The sequence below is a fragment of the Seriola aureovittata genome, chromosome 4, assembly GCF_021018895.1.
Source record: "Seriola aureovittata isolate HTS-2021-v1 ecotype China chromosome 4, ASM2101889v1, whole genome shotgun sequence".
NCBI classification, from domain to species: domain Eukaryota; kingdom Metazoa; phylum Chordata; class Actinopteri; order Carangiformes; family Carangidae; genus Seriola; species Seriola aureovittata.
Window position 1 is genome coordinate 5,005,711 of NC_079367.1, and position 17,220 is coordinate 5,022,930.

General features: G+C 41.2%; 3 protein-coding genes across 3 annotated transcripts; 2 read left to right on the forward strand and 1 right to left on the reverse strand.

Annotated features, from left to right (window-relative positions):
* The first annotated feature begins 110 nt into the window (after positions 1–110).
* LOC130168088 (cilia- and flagella-associated protein 251) lies at positions 111–7,341 on the forward strand. Its single transcript, XM_056374675.1, has 6 exons — positions 111–270; positions 2,863–2,903; positions 3,004–3,073; positions 3,386–3,451; positions 3,571–4,607; positions 5,538–7,341. The coding sequence occupies exons 1-6, from the start codon at positions 225–227 to the stop codon at positions 5,604–5,606; spliced, it is 1,329 nt and encodes a 442-aa protein (XP_056230650.1). The 5' UTR covers positions 111–224; the 3' UTR covers positions 5,607–7,341.
* Positions 7,342–7,459: 118 nt separating this feature from the next.
* On the reverse strand, positions 7,460–12,495 carry LOC130168089 (inositol-tetrakisphosphate 1-kinase-like). Its single transcript, XM_056374676.1, has 10 exons — positions 12,341–12,495; positions 12,023–12,047; positions 9,868–9,990; positions 9,464–9,581; positions 9,277–9,378; positions 8,897–8,937; positions 8,592–8,757; positions 8,209–8,276; positions 7,835–7,997; positions 7,460–7,762 (listed from the first exon to the last, which is right to left on the reverse strand). The coding sequence occupies exons 1-10, from the start codon at positions 12,421–12,423 to the stop codon at positions 7,620–7,622; spliced, it is 1,032 nt and encodes a 343-aa protein (XP_056230651.1). The 5' UTR covers positions 12,424–12,495; the 3' UTR covers positions 7,460–7,619.
* A 268-nt stretch (positions 12,496–12,763) lies between these two features.
* LOC130168090 (proteasome subunit alpha type-6-like) lies at positions 12,764–16,720 on the forward strand. The gene is made up of 7 exons (XM_056374677.1): positions 12,764–12,995; positions 13,488–13,582; positions 14,251–14,332; positions 14,540–14,695; positions 15,047–15,225; positions 15,918–16,012; positions 16,373–16,720. The coding sequence occupies exons 1-7, from the start codon at positions 12,920–12,922 to the stop codon at positions 16,428–16,430; spliced, it is 741 nt and encodes a 246-aa protein (XP_056230652.1). The 5' UTR covers positions 12,764–12,919; the 3' UTR covers positions 16,431–16,720.
* The last annotated feature ends 500 nt before the right edge of the window (positions 16,721–17,220 follow it).

Consider the following 17,220-nt stretch of genomic DNA (forward strand, 5'->3'; position numbering starts at 1 on the left):
ATACTGTAAGTACACAACAACCACCTGACATCCATAATAGGGTTTGGGCTTTGATCTGGTCTCAGTCACCTGACACACACACACACACACACACACACACACACACACACACACACACGGTTGTCCTCCCCGGCTCGGCTCCACCTCGCTCGGCGGGTGTGTGAAGAAGCTCCAGCCCGTTATTTCAAGGTTATCTCCTGCAGGAGCTTCACTTTTCGGATCCTATGGGAATTCTGATAACCGCAGTTTTTCTTTGGGCTGCTGTCGGAGGTAAGCATCCATCACGTTCATTACACAGCTATGTGTGTGTGTGTGTGTATGTCTGTGCGTGTGTGTGTGTATGTATTGTGGGCGCTTGGTGTGAATTGATGGTACAAAACGCAGAGTGTCGCTCTCAGCAGGCTGCGCCGGAGACGAGCCTCATCTTTCACACACTGCTGCCTCAGCTGTAGCCTTTATTCTTCTTCGAGCCTATTTACCGGTATAAAATCAGCTTAATGCAAAAAAAAAAAAAAAAAACACGAGACAAAATACATTTTAATAACAGTTTATTGCGCAGGCTTGAGGTGTGTGCCAATAATGGCGACAGCCTCAGGGGTTTAGACTAATAGGCTAAACAGAAGCGCTGTTACATAATTTGTTGTGCGCCCACCTTTCTGTTTGTCTGACTGTGCTGTCTCCAGATTTCACACACACAGAAACACATTTGCCTCATTGAGTCCAACACACACTGCGAATGAAAGCTGCGCACCGGTGAGCGGAAACAGCGCACATATGTGACACGCGGCAGTAACTGTGAAAACCGCGTAAATAAAAGGTTAAAATAAGTGAGGCTGCCCACGGGCTGTGACAATGAGATGCGCGTGTGGAAATAGGGTTAATATTAGGTTTGCAGTGGTGTTACGCAGCAACACAGCGGTTAACCTACATAGAGACTTTAACTGTTTGTGGGGGCAAGTTCTAGGCTATTTATCTGTCGCAGTATATGTGAAGGAAATAATGGCCAATCCTCACCCTAACATAGTATAACTAAAGCTGTAACTACACACACGTCACCTCAGAATCAGCATCTGTAGGATGTTATAACAGTATTAGTGTGCCAATACATGCCACTGCATTTCATTTCATTTATTTCATTTCACACAAACCAGAAATAAAGACAGGGTACCAGTATACAAACATAATCTCAGTCATTGGATGTTCAAAATACTATTTCAGCCGCAAAATACCTAAATCTTAATACCTAAAAGCCTAAAAAGAATAACTAAATGGTCCAAAACATCTAACCCATCAGTCCATCTATCAATTTGATAGGCAAGATACACAATCAGCAATAAATGGTAGATCAAAAATAACAGAAAAAATAATAATAAAAATAGTAGCTCAGGAGAGTAAAGACCCCAGCCTTTCAGGATACACACATTTGCTGCTTTAAGATCTTTTTCAAAAGCAGATAGAGACAGTGATATTTTTACAGTGTTATCAAGCTCATTCTTTGCACTAAAACTTTAATTTAATTTATGTTTCATTGTATAAGATGTTTTTTTCTGGTCTTGTGAGGGAAGGTAAATTGGAATAAGGTCACAGAATCTGTCATTTAGCTTCAATACAACATAATACAAGCATTGTGAAAGACATGACATTATACATAAAACATAAAGAAGAAGGGTAATGCCATTATAAAGTCATTATGAACTCATCCCTCGGCCCCTATACAGACGGCACATATGTTCCTAGCTCAGATGGGGTCCAGGGTTTTAGGCTAAGCAACATTTTAGAGGCCAATAACAAACTGCAGCACAATTGACTTGCACAGATGCTCTTGGTTTCTTAATTTCTAGCATGGAGTTTGGTTTGACCCTGGGCAGCAGGACAAGCCAATAAAAACCAGAGCCAGATCACAGCGTTAATTATGGGGCCGGGGTGTGCCAGCTTAGACACAGTGTGGATTACACACACACACACAAAGACACACACACTCTTCATCACATGCGCTTGCAGAGCATTACAGGGCTGAACTGTAGGCAGCTCACGTGTCTGTATGGGGGTTCACCACTGGGCAAAGGTATCAATTAGTCCTATTGATTCTGATCTGTTCTGATCTGGCTGTGTCCTGACACAGAGCAGAGCACAGAGCAGGAGTCAGATTAAAGTTACAGCTTCTGCATGTGTTGTGTCAGTGAAATGACCACATGCACCTGAATTATAAAGAGTAGCTGTGCATCTGCAACATCTACTATTGAGGAGTTTATCATATATTGTCTGTGCAGTATAGATTTTGAAACTGGTCATTCAATTTACCGCTGTGTGAGTCAGTTTTATGATAGAAATACTTGATAAATTCACCTGACATTTAGATTCAGGAGTAAATTAATGTGCAGTGATTGAACAGCATCACATCTTGTGCCTCAGCCAATCCTCCCGCCCGATACATAACAATAAAAGAAAAGGTTGTGGGCTTCGGGCCGACAAGGATTGTGATCTATACTGACATTTAGGTCCTTGTTAGAGTCGATGTATCTCCGTGAGAAAAGGTGCTGATGGCACTGCTTAGTGTGCCTTTAATGGTCTGCTGGCAGGCGGGGGTTGGGGACTGGTTTAGCCCTGGTGGGAAACTACCTGTGAGATAAAGCCTTTGGGAATGTCTGCATCCTGGAGAGAGAGCGAGGAGGTTTAAGCTTCTTTGCTGTGTCGCTTTACCAAGATAACTGTGCTTAACCTTAATGAGGGAACAGCTCCACCCACGCCCATATAGGGCATAAGCACTGCTAAGTAACTAGCTCCTCTGATGCTCTTTTGGTTAGTTTGGTGCACATTCTCCATTAAACTCATTTTCTCTCTTCTCCTTGTTTTGTGCATCAGTGGGAAGCCGGCCAGTATCCTCACCCCTTAATGATGCAAAGGTCAGAAACAAGTCCTTTTTATTTTCCTAATCATTAAGCATATTTTTTTTTTAATTACTCAGACACTAATTATGTGTTTTTTTTTGTACTGTGCTTCCAGGTTGAATGTATTATTCAGGAGACACTGAATGAAGATGGGTCACAACAGGAGTGTGGCCCACAGCTGGCAGGTGACGTCTCTAATTATCATTGAACTAAACAACACACAGTATGAAAGTGAGATCTGCTAATTTCTCTGTTTTATATCATTGTAAATTAAAAATCAATTTAATAGCATTAATGCAACTCAGCTATCACAAGATGATTTTTATCTTTTGTCTTATTTTTGATTTGATTCATTTTTAATTTTTTTTCTAAACTGTGATTAGTGTGCTAACACATTTCTTTTGTCACGTAATATTTGTGGGCTAGTTAGAGTTATTAATCACTGTGTATATGTGTCTAATGATCTGAGTGTTAATGTGTCTTGTCATTCTCTGCAGAGGAACTTGATGAAGTGCAAAGACACCAGGGTTTGCTCAGGGAGCTGCAGAGGTTGGCTGATGATGGTATGCACAAATTCACATTCACACACACACACACACACACACACACACACACACACACATCCCTGCATTTCTTCACACATCACTCTGAAACTCTGACTACTGCAATCTGAATGTTGCAGAGAGAGACAGGGAGCACGAGGACGGGAGGGAGAAGGAGCGGTACGAGTACAACTTGGCTGACGACGAGAGCGACTTCGAGCAGAGGGATGAAGAGGAGGAGGAGAAGGAGGAGAGAAACATGACCAGTCTTGGGAAAAAGACAGAGGAGAAGAACGAAGAGAAGACAGAGGGAGATGACACCAAAGAGAGTGTGATGGAGAGGCCACGAATTGAAGACAGAGGGAGCGACGATGAAGAGGAGAGAGCCAAGGAGCTTGAGGAGCTGTTGGCTGAAGAGATCACCAAGAAAGGGAAGGAGGAGAGGAACGATGAAGAGCTCAAAGAACTGCTGAAAGAGTTGAAAAAGAAGCGATACGAGGCGGTGAAGGAGAGGGAGATCCAGAAAAGCACTGGAACAGAGCAGGAGGAGGAGATGGAGGATAAGAAGGAAAAGAAAGACAAAGAGAATGAAGGAGAAACAGTGGAGGACATGGAGAAGCAGAGGATCGAGGAGAGGAGGAAGAACGAGGTGGAGCTGATGGTGGAGAAGGAGAAGGTGGAGAAGGAGCTGAAGGAGCTCCTCAAAGAACAGGACAGCAAGAATAAGCCACAGCAGGAGAGGGAGAGGGAGAGGAAGGAGAAGCAGGAGGAGCTGGATGAACTTGTGAGGAAGATGAAGCGGGTGCAGGAGGAGGACGAGCAGGAGACACAGGTCAGGACAAAAGAGGACAAGGTGGCTGAAGTGCCGGTGAAGGAGAATAGTGAAAAGAAGGTGGGAGAAGGAGAAAAGGAGCCCGACGAGAAAGCAGAGAATGAAGTGAAGAAGAAGGAGGAGGCGGTGGCGGCTGAGGTGAAGGAGCCGCAGCAGAAGAGAGTGATGGAGAAGGCGAGTGATGAGGCCACACGGCAGTTTGAGCGGGAAAGGTACAAGGATGAGGAAGAAGAGGAGGAAAATGGAGAGGATGAGGAAGATGAGGATGAGTACGTCCGAGAAGATGAGGAGGGGCAAGAGGAGGAAGACGATGACGAGGGCGACGCCGAAGAAGACGAAGGGGAGGTAAGTTAGTGCAAAAAATATGTAAATGTTTGAGTGTGTGTGTGTGTGTTTTTCATAGAAATATGAAGCTACTTTTTATTCTAATGTCATATCTAATGTTAGCTAGTGAGGCTGTGTGGGTGGGATGGTTATAGATAACATTTCATTTGTTAGCCTAGCATTAGCTAATGTTAAAGCTCAAACTCACAGCTGTCAGGAATTGCACATGATAACGTTAATTAGTTTGGGCCTGTCATTGTTTCTAACTACCGAAGACGCAGCCTGCTAGCTAACCTGTGGAAGCAGGTGTCCTCATCGATGTCGTTTTGCTGGCTCTGAGGTTTTGAAATATTCTGTCAGCTTGGAGATTTTTCCTATGAGCTTGACTCCTGCTGCACTTTCTCTCTTTCTCTCCACTTTCACATTTTTTCCAGACGTTTTTTGCAAATGCACCAGTAGCTAAAGTAAATTTCCATTCCAATATAGTTGCTTTAATATGTAGCATTACTGATTCTGCTATATCTACACAGTATAGTCTATCACCACAATAAACAGAGAGTGGCTCTGAACTGAAGCTAGAATCTTGTGGATCAAGCTGAATAATATATTAATGATAATAATTACTCCAAAATGTACATCCATGACTGAGTTTCATTGGCCTGGTGTAACCAGCATGGTATTCACCAACAACAATGAACTCTCATAGTTACGGGTCTTGGAGGCTCTCTGACATTAACCATTGTTATTATTGCGAGACACTGAGTTTTTATGATTTTTGGAAATATTTTATGTACCAGGTAGTTAAAAAGTACTTAGTACATTTATTTCTGTGACACTCTTAACTACTGAATTTGTACCACACATCAAAAACTTACAATGTAATCAGGTGGTTACGATCTAAAGTGTCACCATGTGCGCTGTCTCATGTATTCTCATTTTTCCTGTCGACAGGAGCTGCTGGAGATTGAAGCAGAGCTGCGTAAAGTCGCTGCAGAGCTGAGGGAGCTTCGCAGAGGATAAGACACACGATTGCACACACACACACACACACACACACACACACACACACACACCAGACTGACAAACCCCTTTGTTGCATTCAAAGTCACACACTCAGCTCACACATTTTCCATTTAACAGCCTTCAAATCCCATCAGCACTCAGAGAAATATTCTCAGATGTGAATCTGTAAATGTAGTAGAAACTGTACATACTGTTGTTTCATTTCTGCTTCTAGATCACCTGGAGAAAAAAAGGTGTCACTGTTTCCTCAATGCTCATGAATGTTTTTTTTTTTGCGTATTGAGGAAAAAGAGATGCGTTTTCCGGAGAATCTGAAAGCCTGTTGTGTCCATCACTCGTGTCCCTGTCTCTGTACCTGTAAATGCTGTTTGTAAGGTTAGGCAGGTGATTTCACTTCAGTTGTAAACCGCCATCTTGGATGCAAAGCATTCAGCACTTTTCATTCACATGTTAATTTTGACTGTGGATTGCCAACCACACAAACACCATCATCTTTGAAATCTGAGTCACGAATACTGGCAGTCAGTGTTCTCTACTATAAGTAATATGTGTATTTCAATATATATTTTGTGCAATAATTGATAACTATGTGTAAGCTGTTCCTGCTGTTCTGACTGTTAACGATATATATATATATTACGGATATTTCTACACAGGAGTAAGTCATTATTTCCTCTTCATTTCTTTGATGATAAAGTAGAAACAAGGATTGTGTTTTATTTGGCTTACGCACTGTTAAAACCAGACTGTTTGTGACGAACTGGGGTGACACGAAACAAAACACAGAAGTTTGTCGCGCGCGGTAAGTGTGTGGCGACAGGACGTGATGTACTTAGAGCTTACAAGGTCTAAAAGTGTCACCTCAGGTTCTCAGCCAGCTTTGCACTCTTATCTTAACAAGCCAAGGAAGAGCCGAGGGAAGAGGGAGACACTAAAGCCATTTTGTTGTCTTTGGTAACAGCAACACTGACAATAACATTTATAAACGCTCAGTCGTGTTACTTCACAGTTTTCATGGCTGTCATGTCATTTGTGTAAATATCAGATATCATGGTCTGTAAGCCAAGGTCATAGGAAATATGAAGTAACAGCGCCCCCAAGAGGACACTGGGTAGAAATGCACATGGTGCAGGATTAACAGGGTTACCACTGGAGGCCCACTTAACTGCAATAACACAATATAGACTACAGCACACATGAATGCAATAATTACTCAAATAATTCATAATTTCATGTATTTTAATATGTAATCAAAGTGCATCATATTGTACTCATCTAGCAAATATAATCTCTCTTTTTTCTACACAGCCAAGATTTACAATACATTTGTGTATTTGAACACTGGCAAGTAGCCGGTCAACTTGTGAAAACACATTAGTAATAAGACACGTAATCAGTCAACACTGATGAGCTCGTTGCTGTCTATTCCAAAGAGGAGCTGTTTGTTCACTTGAGAATAAATGAAAAATGAATGTACTGTAGTTTTCTTTTTCTATAGAAGCAAAATGTTTCCACATAATGTAACTTACAAACAAGCAAGAAAGATGTATAGGAAATGTCTGTGAGGGGTGGGGGGGGTGGCGGGTGACATATTGGGCATAGAGGACATTTCAAAGAACAGGAAAAAAAAACACCATTTGTAATATTACTGGCCAATCAGAGTGCTGTATTTTGTGCCTGCTGTATCTTCTTCTATGCTACCTGTCAATCAATAAACGGAAAGTGGATTAAACCATTATGTGTCGTCAGTTTGGTTTATGGACTTGCAAATTGAGGCACTTAAATAATAATATTAGAGAGAATATTATTAGTGTTATTGACATGAGATACAGTTTAAAATCAAGCCATGTTACAAATTACAAATAAATAACTTCTTAGAATTGAAGCAAAGTCTTAAAACAGCTGAGTTCGGTCCCAACAAGACAGTAAAAAAGCTTATACCAGTGACTTTTATTTGTCCTGGGAGGCTGATGAAGCACTGCACAATCTGTGCTCTGCTCCTGAGGCAACTTAAAGAGCAGCAGATGGACCACCTGTGGTCAGTGTTGTCTTAGGAGTGCTAGTAGCCCGGGGGCAAACAGAGGTCTGTTTGTCCAACACTGACTCAATGTGGCTGAGCAGAGAGGAGAAAAACTGGGGCACTCCCTCGTACCCTGATGGAGAGAGGAGGGTGTCAGAACATCAGTGTGTCTCTGTGTGTGTTTGTGTGAGTGCAGCTGCAGTACCTGGGAAGATGTTGATGTCGATGACGGTGAGGGTGTGCGTGTGAATGTTGAGGATGACGTCCACGCCGAACAGGGCCATGCCCAGCTGAACTCGGAGCTCTCTGACCAGGGCGGCCACGGCCTGGGAGCTGGGAGGAGGGAGGCACGGCATCTGCTCGTCCAGCTGGGAGAGCAGGAGTTAAAAAAAACACATTTTTAGGCTGGATTTCAGCCTCATATGAAACTATTTAAAAGCCACTGAAAATGCTTTTATCACATTTTCGCATTACATGATGACACAGACCATCTGGTGCTAGTGTTGCTCCACTGTAGTCTTTATCTAAAACGATTGAGGGAATGCGAGTGTTTGTGCGAGTGCCATTTTTAATACTCACAGCTGTGAGATCAGAGCTTGACTCTGGCTTGGACACCTGATGGCTGTTGAAGAAGATGGTTTTCCTGTCTGGAGGCAGAGAGAAACCAACACTACAGTGGATGCAAAGAGCAAAATTGAGTAACAAAGAGAAACACAGTGGCATGAGATAAGACAGGGAAAGACACAACAGGACATGGCAGTACAGGACAAGAAAGGAAAAGATAGAAAAGGAAAGCAAAGGAAAGACAAAAAGAAAAGGACAAAGCAGGAAAGAGAAGAAAATGACAAGGCAGGGAAAGGATGTATGAGGCATTACAAGGAAGGAAAAGAGGGAACAAGGCAGAGAAGGAAAGGAAAGGAAAGGAAATATCTTATGTGTGCATTAGTGCGGTGCAGACTGACCACAGGGACCGGAGGGGAAGTTCTTGAGTGAGGGCCTTTCTACGCAGAAGTGTTTGTCTCCTACCACAAAGACCTTGTGCAGAACAGCTCCGTGGTTGACGAAGCTCTGCAGCACACAGGGAGGATGGATGTCAGTGAGACTGCCTGCACTGAAGATCAGAGACATCTGCAGGACACAGGAGATTGCACAGACACTGAGCGAACAGACAGCAAATAAACAACAGTGAATGACAGAAACAAACAAACAAACAAACAAACATGAGTTCAGAGTCATGAAGTGAAAATGGAAAAATAAAACCACTTACTTCATGGGAAAGTGAGCCATGTGCCACTCTAGTTTTGCAAACTGGGGTCAACAGAGAAAAAGAGGAAGTTATTCTCTCATAAGTCATGAGAAAGCAAGAAACGTAAGAGAAACATTGATGATGACAACATGTTGGAGAATTAAAACACCCCTGACCACAAATCCAGTCCTGAAAAATCTGACAAATACTGTTTAAATAGTTTTCAAAATGCAGCAGATGAGCTTTTAGGCTTCATTTATAGACAATAAGAAGCTAAGAGCTTACATTAGGAGCTGAGCTGATGTAACACTAATTAAATGTATATTATTGTGCTTTACAGATACATTTATAAGAAGAGGGCAATAAGAAAGAGAAAGGCTTCAGTAGGAGAGGAAACTGACTGAGAGGAAAGCTTAGGCCCTGGGCCATGACAGTCTGCTGGATGGATGACAGGTCACTGGCACTGTGGATCTCTAGGTAAGGAGGACTGCAGATACGCCAGTCTGTGAAATAGAATAGGAAAGGCTGTTGTTAACATCTACAAGCAGCAGTAAACTACAGTAATTAAACTATGAAGCTACAGTTCACCTCGGAGTGAGTTGTGCAACTTGCTCATGATCCTATAGGAAGCAAAGCGGTCTAGGAGCTGGGTCATTGCAGGCAGAGGGTCCAGAAGAACTGTACTGGGATGAGTCGACACATAGCTCTGCAAGGGGGGAATTTCACTTTCACTTGTCATTTTAAACATGACTATTTGAAGCACTGAATTGCTAATCTCAAGCAAACATGTACAGCTCAGCCATAGCGCATAAACGGTCAACATTTCTCTATATAAAAGGCTTCACTACAGAATGTACAGACATATTCATTACTTTACTTATATTACATTTTTTCCATTTTTGCCCAGTTGGTAATCTGGTCTTGACTCTGCCAGCAGCAGCAATAACAATCCCCCCTCAACAGCCGCAAAAGACCTATTTCTCCAGCCTTACCTGGAAGTTGGAAAGCAGCTGCTGCGATTGGCTGTCGTGCTCAGCCTCCACGATGACGTCAGACAGCTTGTGAACAATGACGTCGAAGGGTCCCTGGGGTACCAGCGGCTGAGTGAGGTCAATCTGCCACAGAAGAAGAGCAGTCCTTTACAGTACACCAACCTCAGGTGCTGAAAAATGAAGCCAACACGGAAGTGCCCAAAACTGCACTTCCTCCAACAGCTACTTAAGACTGGCTCAGAAAGCGAGTCAATCCCCAAAGACTTATGTTTAAATGGCCAACTTTACAGAAGAAAAATAAAAAATAAACATGTTACAAACATCTACAAAAAATTTTAAGTCTCTATAGCTAATTTTTTTTATATAACTCACCCATTTAAAGTTTATCAAGACTTAAAGTTATGCATAATTGAGGGCGTGGTCGCTTTAAATATCAGGTGGGTGCGTCACAGCCCGTTAGCCGTTAGCCGTTAGCTCGGCGTCACTTCAGCTAATTCGAATCACTAACGTGACTTCTTAACCTGTTTATGGCGTCTTTGGAAGTCTTTTCAAGAAAATATCGGACAAATAATATGGCTTGCTTTGCGGTAAAGTGACTAACAGAACGCGAGGAGGTCTGTGCTCCCGTATTTTGAGGTGAGTGATATTTTAGTATTGTTTTTATTTATACGTTGGCACTAATTAGCAGGTATCGGTGTCTGTGCTCACCATACCTGGCTTGTTAGCTTAGCCCGTTAGCCAGCTAATTAGCCATCAAATGCCTTAGCCTTCTAGTAGGACGCCCACCTGTGCTAACAATGCTAGCGGGAGCTATGCTTGCCTTAAACCGGCATGTACCGAAGTTTTGGCTCCACACGTCCCACCTATCTGCCCATTTTTGAATTAGCCAGGAGTTAGCCTGTGTCGGGCACAGTCAAGATGGCGACAGCAAGAGGCCCGCTCTTAGCATTAAAACTGCTCCTCAAAAACCTGTGGGTGAAGAGTTTTTTATTTACATTTCTGTGTTGCCACCCACCAATTATAGATGATGATTATTATTATTATTATTAGATCTTATCATAAATTGCCAACTAATTAACCAACTCTTGTTATAATTAATTAAAATATTTTTTGGATTGTCTACCATTAAAGAAACATTTTGATTGGTATTAGCAGGAAAAAACACAGGTGTAAGTAATAACACTGATGATACCTCTTTCTGTAAAACAGCAGGGCTCTGTCTACTGGCATGCCTACAGTAAATGGGCTACAGCATAATTAATTTTATTAGTGCCACCTGTTGTTTAATGAGACATGCTTTCTTCTGGGAGCTGCTTTGCTGTATGTTTTAAACATTTACATTTTATGGAGCATGACTTTATAGACCATGTTTTTTGTACCAGGAAAACATTTAAAGTAACTGCCCTAAATGATGCCACTTCGGGCAAAATAAAAAGGCCATAACAGTATAACATTTTTGTTGTAATATATTTGTTTTTTCTGTTCTTTCACACAGACTCTCTCTGCTTCTACTGAGTTATGGTAAGGGGTTTTCAACTTCTTTGCTTGCTCCTAAAAATGTACACAACCACAATGTACACCACTGCAGTTTTCACATTAATACTCTTTGCATAGCAGCTTATTTTTGTGAACTCATGAATCAACAATATTAAATGCAGCACAGAGGCTGCAATGATCTAATTTGTCCAAGTGAACCTTGCTGTTTTTTTGTGATATTTGCATCTGCCTCTGATGACATATACAGAAACAAAATGTGGGGAAAGGTGAAATCGTCAATGCTCCTGTACAGATATCCACGTGCAGAGAAATGTCTCAGCAGGTACAATCAGGCAGCCATTGTTTGGGGCTGCAGGTGGCTGTGACATGGATTACTTAAGTTGTGGACATATGCACATGACACGTGTGTGTGTGTCTACGGGTGCACACTGTTCCCTTCCACTGTCACAGCTGTCATACTTTAACTATCTCTTCTTTAACAAACCTTTGTTAGACCTCTTGAATGAAAACACATCTTGCTATGTGTGTGGGTGTTATGGCATGTACACGAATACATTCTCAGACATATTCATGCACGCACAGAGAGGCAGGAACACACACACACACACACACAGACACTATCATTGATTTTAGGTATATGTGAAGGAAAAACACTTACCTCCACCACCTCCACCCCATGGGCCCTGCACGGAAAATACTGAAATATTTATATTTTAACAATGATGGTTTACACAATGGAGTTGGCAATCGACATGGACAGATTTTCATTGCTGTTGATAAAGAGTGAGGGTGTTACCTCTTCTTACAACAGTTATTCTCAAACGTTCCCTAATTTAGATAATCTGTATTGTGCTCAAATAAAATGACATGAATATATTCCTCATTTTGTTGGGAGCCCCAATCACCTTTTATTTACCAGAAAACTATAATACTCAAGGGCTCTAAATTAATTTTAAAAAGTCCAAAGTCAACTTACGCACAGAAGTCTGCAAAAGCGCCCAGGTTCATCCTCCTGCGTTTCTTATCGCTGAGACAGAAGCCGACTCTGCGGCCCGACATTGGGCTGTGTGTCCGGGGGCCACCAGCAGACAAATGACAGCAAAGACAGAGACGGGGAGGGGTGTGTGAATCGATGCCTCGTTCTTATCCATTCAACCCTCCCCCTGATATCTCTGCTGGCACGTCTTTAAATCTAACCTTAGTGTCTTTTTAAGAAGTGGTCCTCTAGATTAATGTTAATAATCGCTCACGGGTGAAAACGGAAAAGGCCAGTCTAACTGGTAAAGTCACTTGACTTCCTTATTGTTGCCATCCGATAATTATGAGGAGTGAGGCCGGTCATGGAGCTGCACCTCACTGGCTGAGCTGCAACTGAAACAGAAAGTAAAAGTCTCAGGGAAGTAGCTCCATTATTCTGCTTATCATTCAGCAGCACGGGCATGCCGTTTCCTCTCAACTAACCCTCGAAAAAGAAAAGAAACGTCGATTATTTCGAAAGATATAAACATACATCAAGCTCCGTGAAGTTCATCTGAGGTCACCCCGAGGAAAAAAAATGTCCCGCGGTTCAAACGCAGGTTTCGACCGACACATCACTATATTTTCACCGGAGGGCCGTCTCTACCAAGTCGGTAAGATAAATATTTTCTCCGGTGTTTAAGATGATCCTGGAGCATAGTTAGTGCACAGCAGAAAACTGCTAATATTACACGGCCCGCCATTGAAACAAGTCATTCAAACAGCCCCACAATAACTTTATCACGCAGTTAAACTGGTTAGCTTCTCTTATCTTGTCAGTTAGCATCAAAATTTGGCCTCTAAGGTTTCACACTTCTTTAATATTTAAGCTTAAAGTTGTTTTTCAAACTTGAAGTTAGTTTAAACCTAAAGTTACACTGTAGAAAACTGAAGTTTTGTGAAGTTGTGGTGTATTTCGTTAACAACCTTTGTTTAGCATGTTGTGTACCTACTTTTAGTGTTGGGGCCACACATATTATGTTTTTGTAAATTTATCTTAATTATACTTAAGTTTTGTTAGTGGAGGGGCAAATATGCTGTTACATTAAAATTTTGTATTGTATTTTATTTTCCTCCATCTATATGTCACATGTGCTGTCCTGCAGAGTATGCCTTCAAAGCCATCTCCCAGGGCGGGCTGACGTCTGTGGGGATCCGGGGGACAGACAGCGTTGTGGTGATAACACAAAAGAAAGTGCCTGTAAGATATTACACACACATACACTCACAGACATTCACTTGGATACTGATGATGGGGGTTGAAGGGAAACAGTGAAGCCTGACCGAGTCATGACTCCAGTGTTTTGCTGACTTGACAGAGAAATATCTGAACAAGATACTGCTGTAATAATGCTAATACTCACATTACCAAGCCAGAGACTAATTTAATTTTGGCAGAACAAAATCAAAAATGTTGTGTTTTGGTCATTCCCTCTTTATTTCACTGTCTGATCATCCTAATCAATGATGTTAGGAGCCTAAATATGCCCAAAGTTGATCCTGATTTATTTGTTGTAAAGATTCATTCATCATCATTACATTTATAGCAAGATGTTGCCAAATACTTTTATTCAAAACTGTATGTAAAGTGGAATTTGCTTTAAGGGAGACTTCAGGTCCCATCTAAAACACATGTATCTGATTTGCATATGATATTTATACTAGCAAATACAATACCTTTGCAGTCAGTTAATCAGATTAAAGACTAAACTATACCATAGTTCCCTGGTAAGTGTATTGCTGCCTCTGATTATATTGTTTTAAGGACTGTTAATATTTTTTTTTCATATATGCTGAAATATTCATGCTTGTTAGCGCAACGTAATTTTTGTAAGGTGGATGTGAGACTGTGACGTTTCTGAACTGTAGGACAAGCTGCTGGACTCCACCACTGTGACCAACATGTTCAAACTGACCCCTCGCATTGGCTGTGTGATGACTGGACATAATGGTATGTATTCCACACACACACACACACACACACACACACACACACACACACACACAACACATCATTACTAAGTAACTGTGATACTCATCACATTTGCTCATGGACATATACACACACAGATCTGATTTAATATTAATTAATTCATTTATTTTTAAAGAAAGCCACATGTTGTGTGTTTAATGGTCCCACCTCTTCTGTCTCGTGCAGGGGACAGTCGTTCTCAGGTCCACCGGGCGAGGGTGGAAGCAGGAGAGTGGAAATACAAGTTTGGTTATGACATCACCGCAGACGTGTTGTGTCGGCGGTTGGCTGATATCTCTCAGGTCTACACTCAAAATGCTGAGATGAGACCACTAGGCTGCTGTGAGTGAACTTGTCCATCTCGCTCTTCAGCAGAAGATTGATAATTGTTAAATCTGAGTTTTCTTTCTTTCTGATTTTTCTTTCCAGAAGTTTTACCATAAACTTCTTTTCCTTGTATTGCATTCTGAATGTACAGTTTTAGTTTAAAAAAAAAAAGTAGATACTGACGTGTAAGCATGCAAGGAATCATTAAAGGATGTCTTCACATACACTGAGTGCAGGGAATATTAGAGAAATCTCACTTTAATGACTTGCAGCAGATTTTCCTGTATTTATTCCATATCTTCTTACACTTTTCTCTGACTGTGCCTCACCCCCACTCTTCCTCTTCCTCATCTTCTCTTCTCCCAGGTATGATGTTGGTGGCTATTGACCCCCAGCAGGGACCTGTCCTGTATAAATGTGACCCGGCAGGCTACTACTGTGGCTTCAGAGCCACAGCAGTCGGGGTCAAGCAGACGGAGGCCAACAGTTACCTGGAGAAGAAACTTAAGAAGAAGCCTGAACTGACACTCGACAGGACAGTGCAGGTGGATTGAACTCTAATGAATTGAGCTGTGTAAATAAGACATGTCATGAATTATTGGTATGATACAAATCTTTGGTGCAAGGAAGCGTAGAACAGCTCTGTGTCTTAATGAAGTGTCCTTTAACAAAACAATGAATCGGTATCTGCTCACTCATTATACATATTTTAAATATAATAAAAGAAAAGATAAATATATCATAGGGAAAGTTAAAGGTGACTTGCTGTTCTAGAAGATGTTTCTCCACGGACGTAGCTGGTGGTCAGACTTGTAGGTTAACCAGAGAACTTGAACTCTAATTTGTTACTGAGGATGTCATCCCATTATTCATAAGATGATCTCCAGATCTACATACTTCTGTCACTGTGTCTATAACATACTGCTTGACTCTCCTTTTAGTGTTTCATTGATTATCCTTGATGATGTTTGATACCTTGGAATTGTCTAAATACCTTTTTTAAAGTTGAATCTTAATTATTAAGTGTTGAATGTAATTGTTTGTCCTTTTATCTTCATCAGAGTGTGAATATTTCAGCAGATATCTGTGAGGATGTTTTTCATGAATTTTATATAGTCATGTTCAGGGTGACTCCATTGTTGTAGCATCTCCTGTTGAATTATCGGTGGTTTCTATAATATGCTAGTGTAGTTTTCTGGTCACCCTCTTGTAACCATGCTCCCCCTTGTGTTTCCAGTTGGCTATATCCTGTCTAGGCTCTGTCCTGTCTATGGACTTCAAGGCCAGTGAGCTGGAGGTCGGCATAGTCACCAAAGACAAACCTAAGTTCAGGTAAATTGAGTCACTCTTGCCCTGTCAAATAGTCAGGAATTGTAGAAGCGATTTACTGTATATCGATCATAACTAAACTAATTATCTTTAGGTGTAACTTTGAGTATATTGAGACTTTTTGCATATATATTTTTAGTCTCATACTGTTTTGTTTATACAGTATCTTAGTCTCAGAGGAGCTAATGCGTGATGATTGACACATTAGTTTATTTTGAAGGACTTCACGTGGCCATATCTAACTTGCGCTTACTTTCTCGTTCTGTTATCTGTCTTACATCACTCCCTGTTCACTCTTTGCTTTTGCTTTTTTCCTATGGTTTTTTACTGTCATCATCCCATCAAATCTTCTCTGTCCCGTAGGACGATGTCGGAGGCAGAGATAGAAACCCACCTTGTCGCCATAGCAGAACGGGAGTAAAGGTGCCTTCATAAGCATCATGTTGACCATGCACAGATGAAGAAGGAACTGATGTAGGTCTGATTCATACTGATGTACCAGATATTTCCAATGGGCTTTTTCTAAATTCAATATACTGTAGGAATGTGATGTTTAAATTCTGATCAGACACATTAAACCATCTGCAGATTATTACAACCTTTTACTTTTGCTAAGATGTGTACAGAATATTTGTCATACAGCTTAATTTAACACTGTATGTGTATAACCACCACTACCCTTGTAAAACTGCAATAAAAGTGTCCATCTGAGTCATTGTCAGCCCCTTTTGAAACAACTGTCATAATAAAATAGAATAGAAAATGTAACTGGAAACATTGTGCTGTTTTGCTTTAGATTAAAGTCTTTAATAACTGAAATGGATAAATACTTTTAGTTTATGTCCCAGATTTTGCTAAATTCTGTCCTGATTAAACAACATCCCCCTTGTTGAACAGCAGATGGCATCAGTGAGGTAATAACATTACCTGAGGTCCGCATCTGTTATTGGCTGGTGGCAGGTCTGTTTTCTGGTCTAGAGGATGGGATGAGGACTGATGAATCTACAATTTATTCCACCACATTATATTCTTGTGGAAGTAGCAGCAATAATAGCACTATTTCTATATATTTTTTGATTAATAATCAATCATGCCGCAATGCATGTGGCATGTCTTCATCTATGTGGTGTTTGTCATGCATTTATTCTATGTCTCTATATGACCACTAGATGGCAATGTTGTGCCTGCTTCTAACTTCGTCTGAGCATTTC

What these genes read in the sequence shown, in the direction of transcription:
- LOC130168088 (XM_056374675.1), top strand. Translation starts at nt 225, where the DNA reads ATGGGAATTCTGATAACCGCAGTTTTTCTTTGGGCTGCTGTCGGAG. An exon ending in TCTTTGGGCTGCTGTCGGAG is followed by an intron (nt 271 to 2,862) that starts GTAAGCATCCAT and finishes TTTGTGCATCAG; the next exon opens with TGGGAAGCCGGCCAGTATCC. An exon ending in CCGAAGAAGACGAAGGGGAG is followed by an intron (nt 4,608 to 5,537) that starts GTAAGTTAGTGC and finishes TCCTGTCGACAG; the next exon opens with GAGCTGCTGGAGATTGAAGC.
- LOC130168089 (XM_056374676.1), bottom strand. Translation starts at nt 12,423, where the DNA reads ATGTCGGGCCGCAGAGTCGGCTTCTGTCTCAGCGATAAGAAACGCAGG. An exon ending in GCTTTTGCAGACTTCTGTGC is followed by an intron (nt 12,048 to 12,340) that starts GTAAGTTGACTT and finishes TTTTCCGTGCAG; the next exon opens with GGCCCATGGGGTGGAGGTGG. An exon ending in CAAGCTCTGATCTCACAGCT is followed by an intron (nt 7,998 to 8,208) that starts GTGAGTATTAAA and finishes CTGCTCTCCCAG; the next exon opens with CTGGACGAGCAGATGCCGTG.
- LOC130168090 (XM_056374677.1), top strand. Translation starts at nt 12,920, where the DNA reads ATGTCCCGCGGTTCAAACGCAGGTTTCGACCGACACATCACTATATTT. An exon ending in GGGCCGTCTCTACCAAGTCG is followed by an intron (nt 12,996 to 13,487) that starts GTAAGATAAATA and finishes GCTGTCCTGCAG; the next exon opens with AGTATGCCTTCAAAGCCATC. An exon ending in CACTCGACAGGACAGTGCAG is followed by an intron (nt 15,226 to 15,917) that starts GTGGATTGAACT and finishes TTGTGTTTCCAG; the next exon opens with TTGGCTATATCCTGTCTAGG.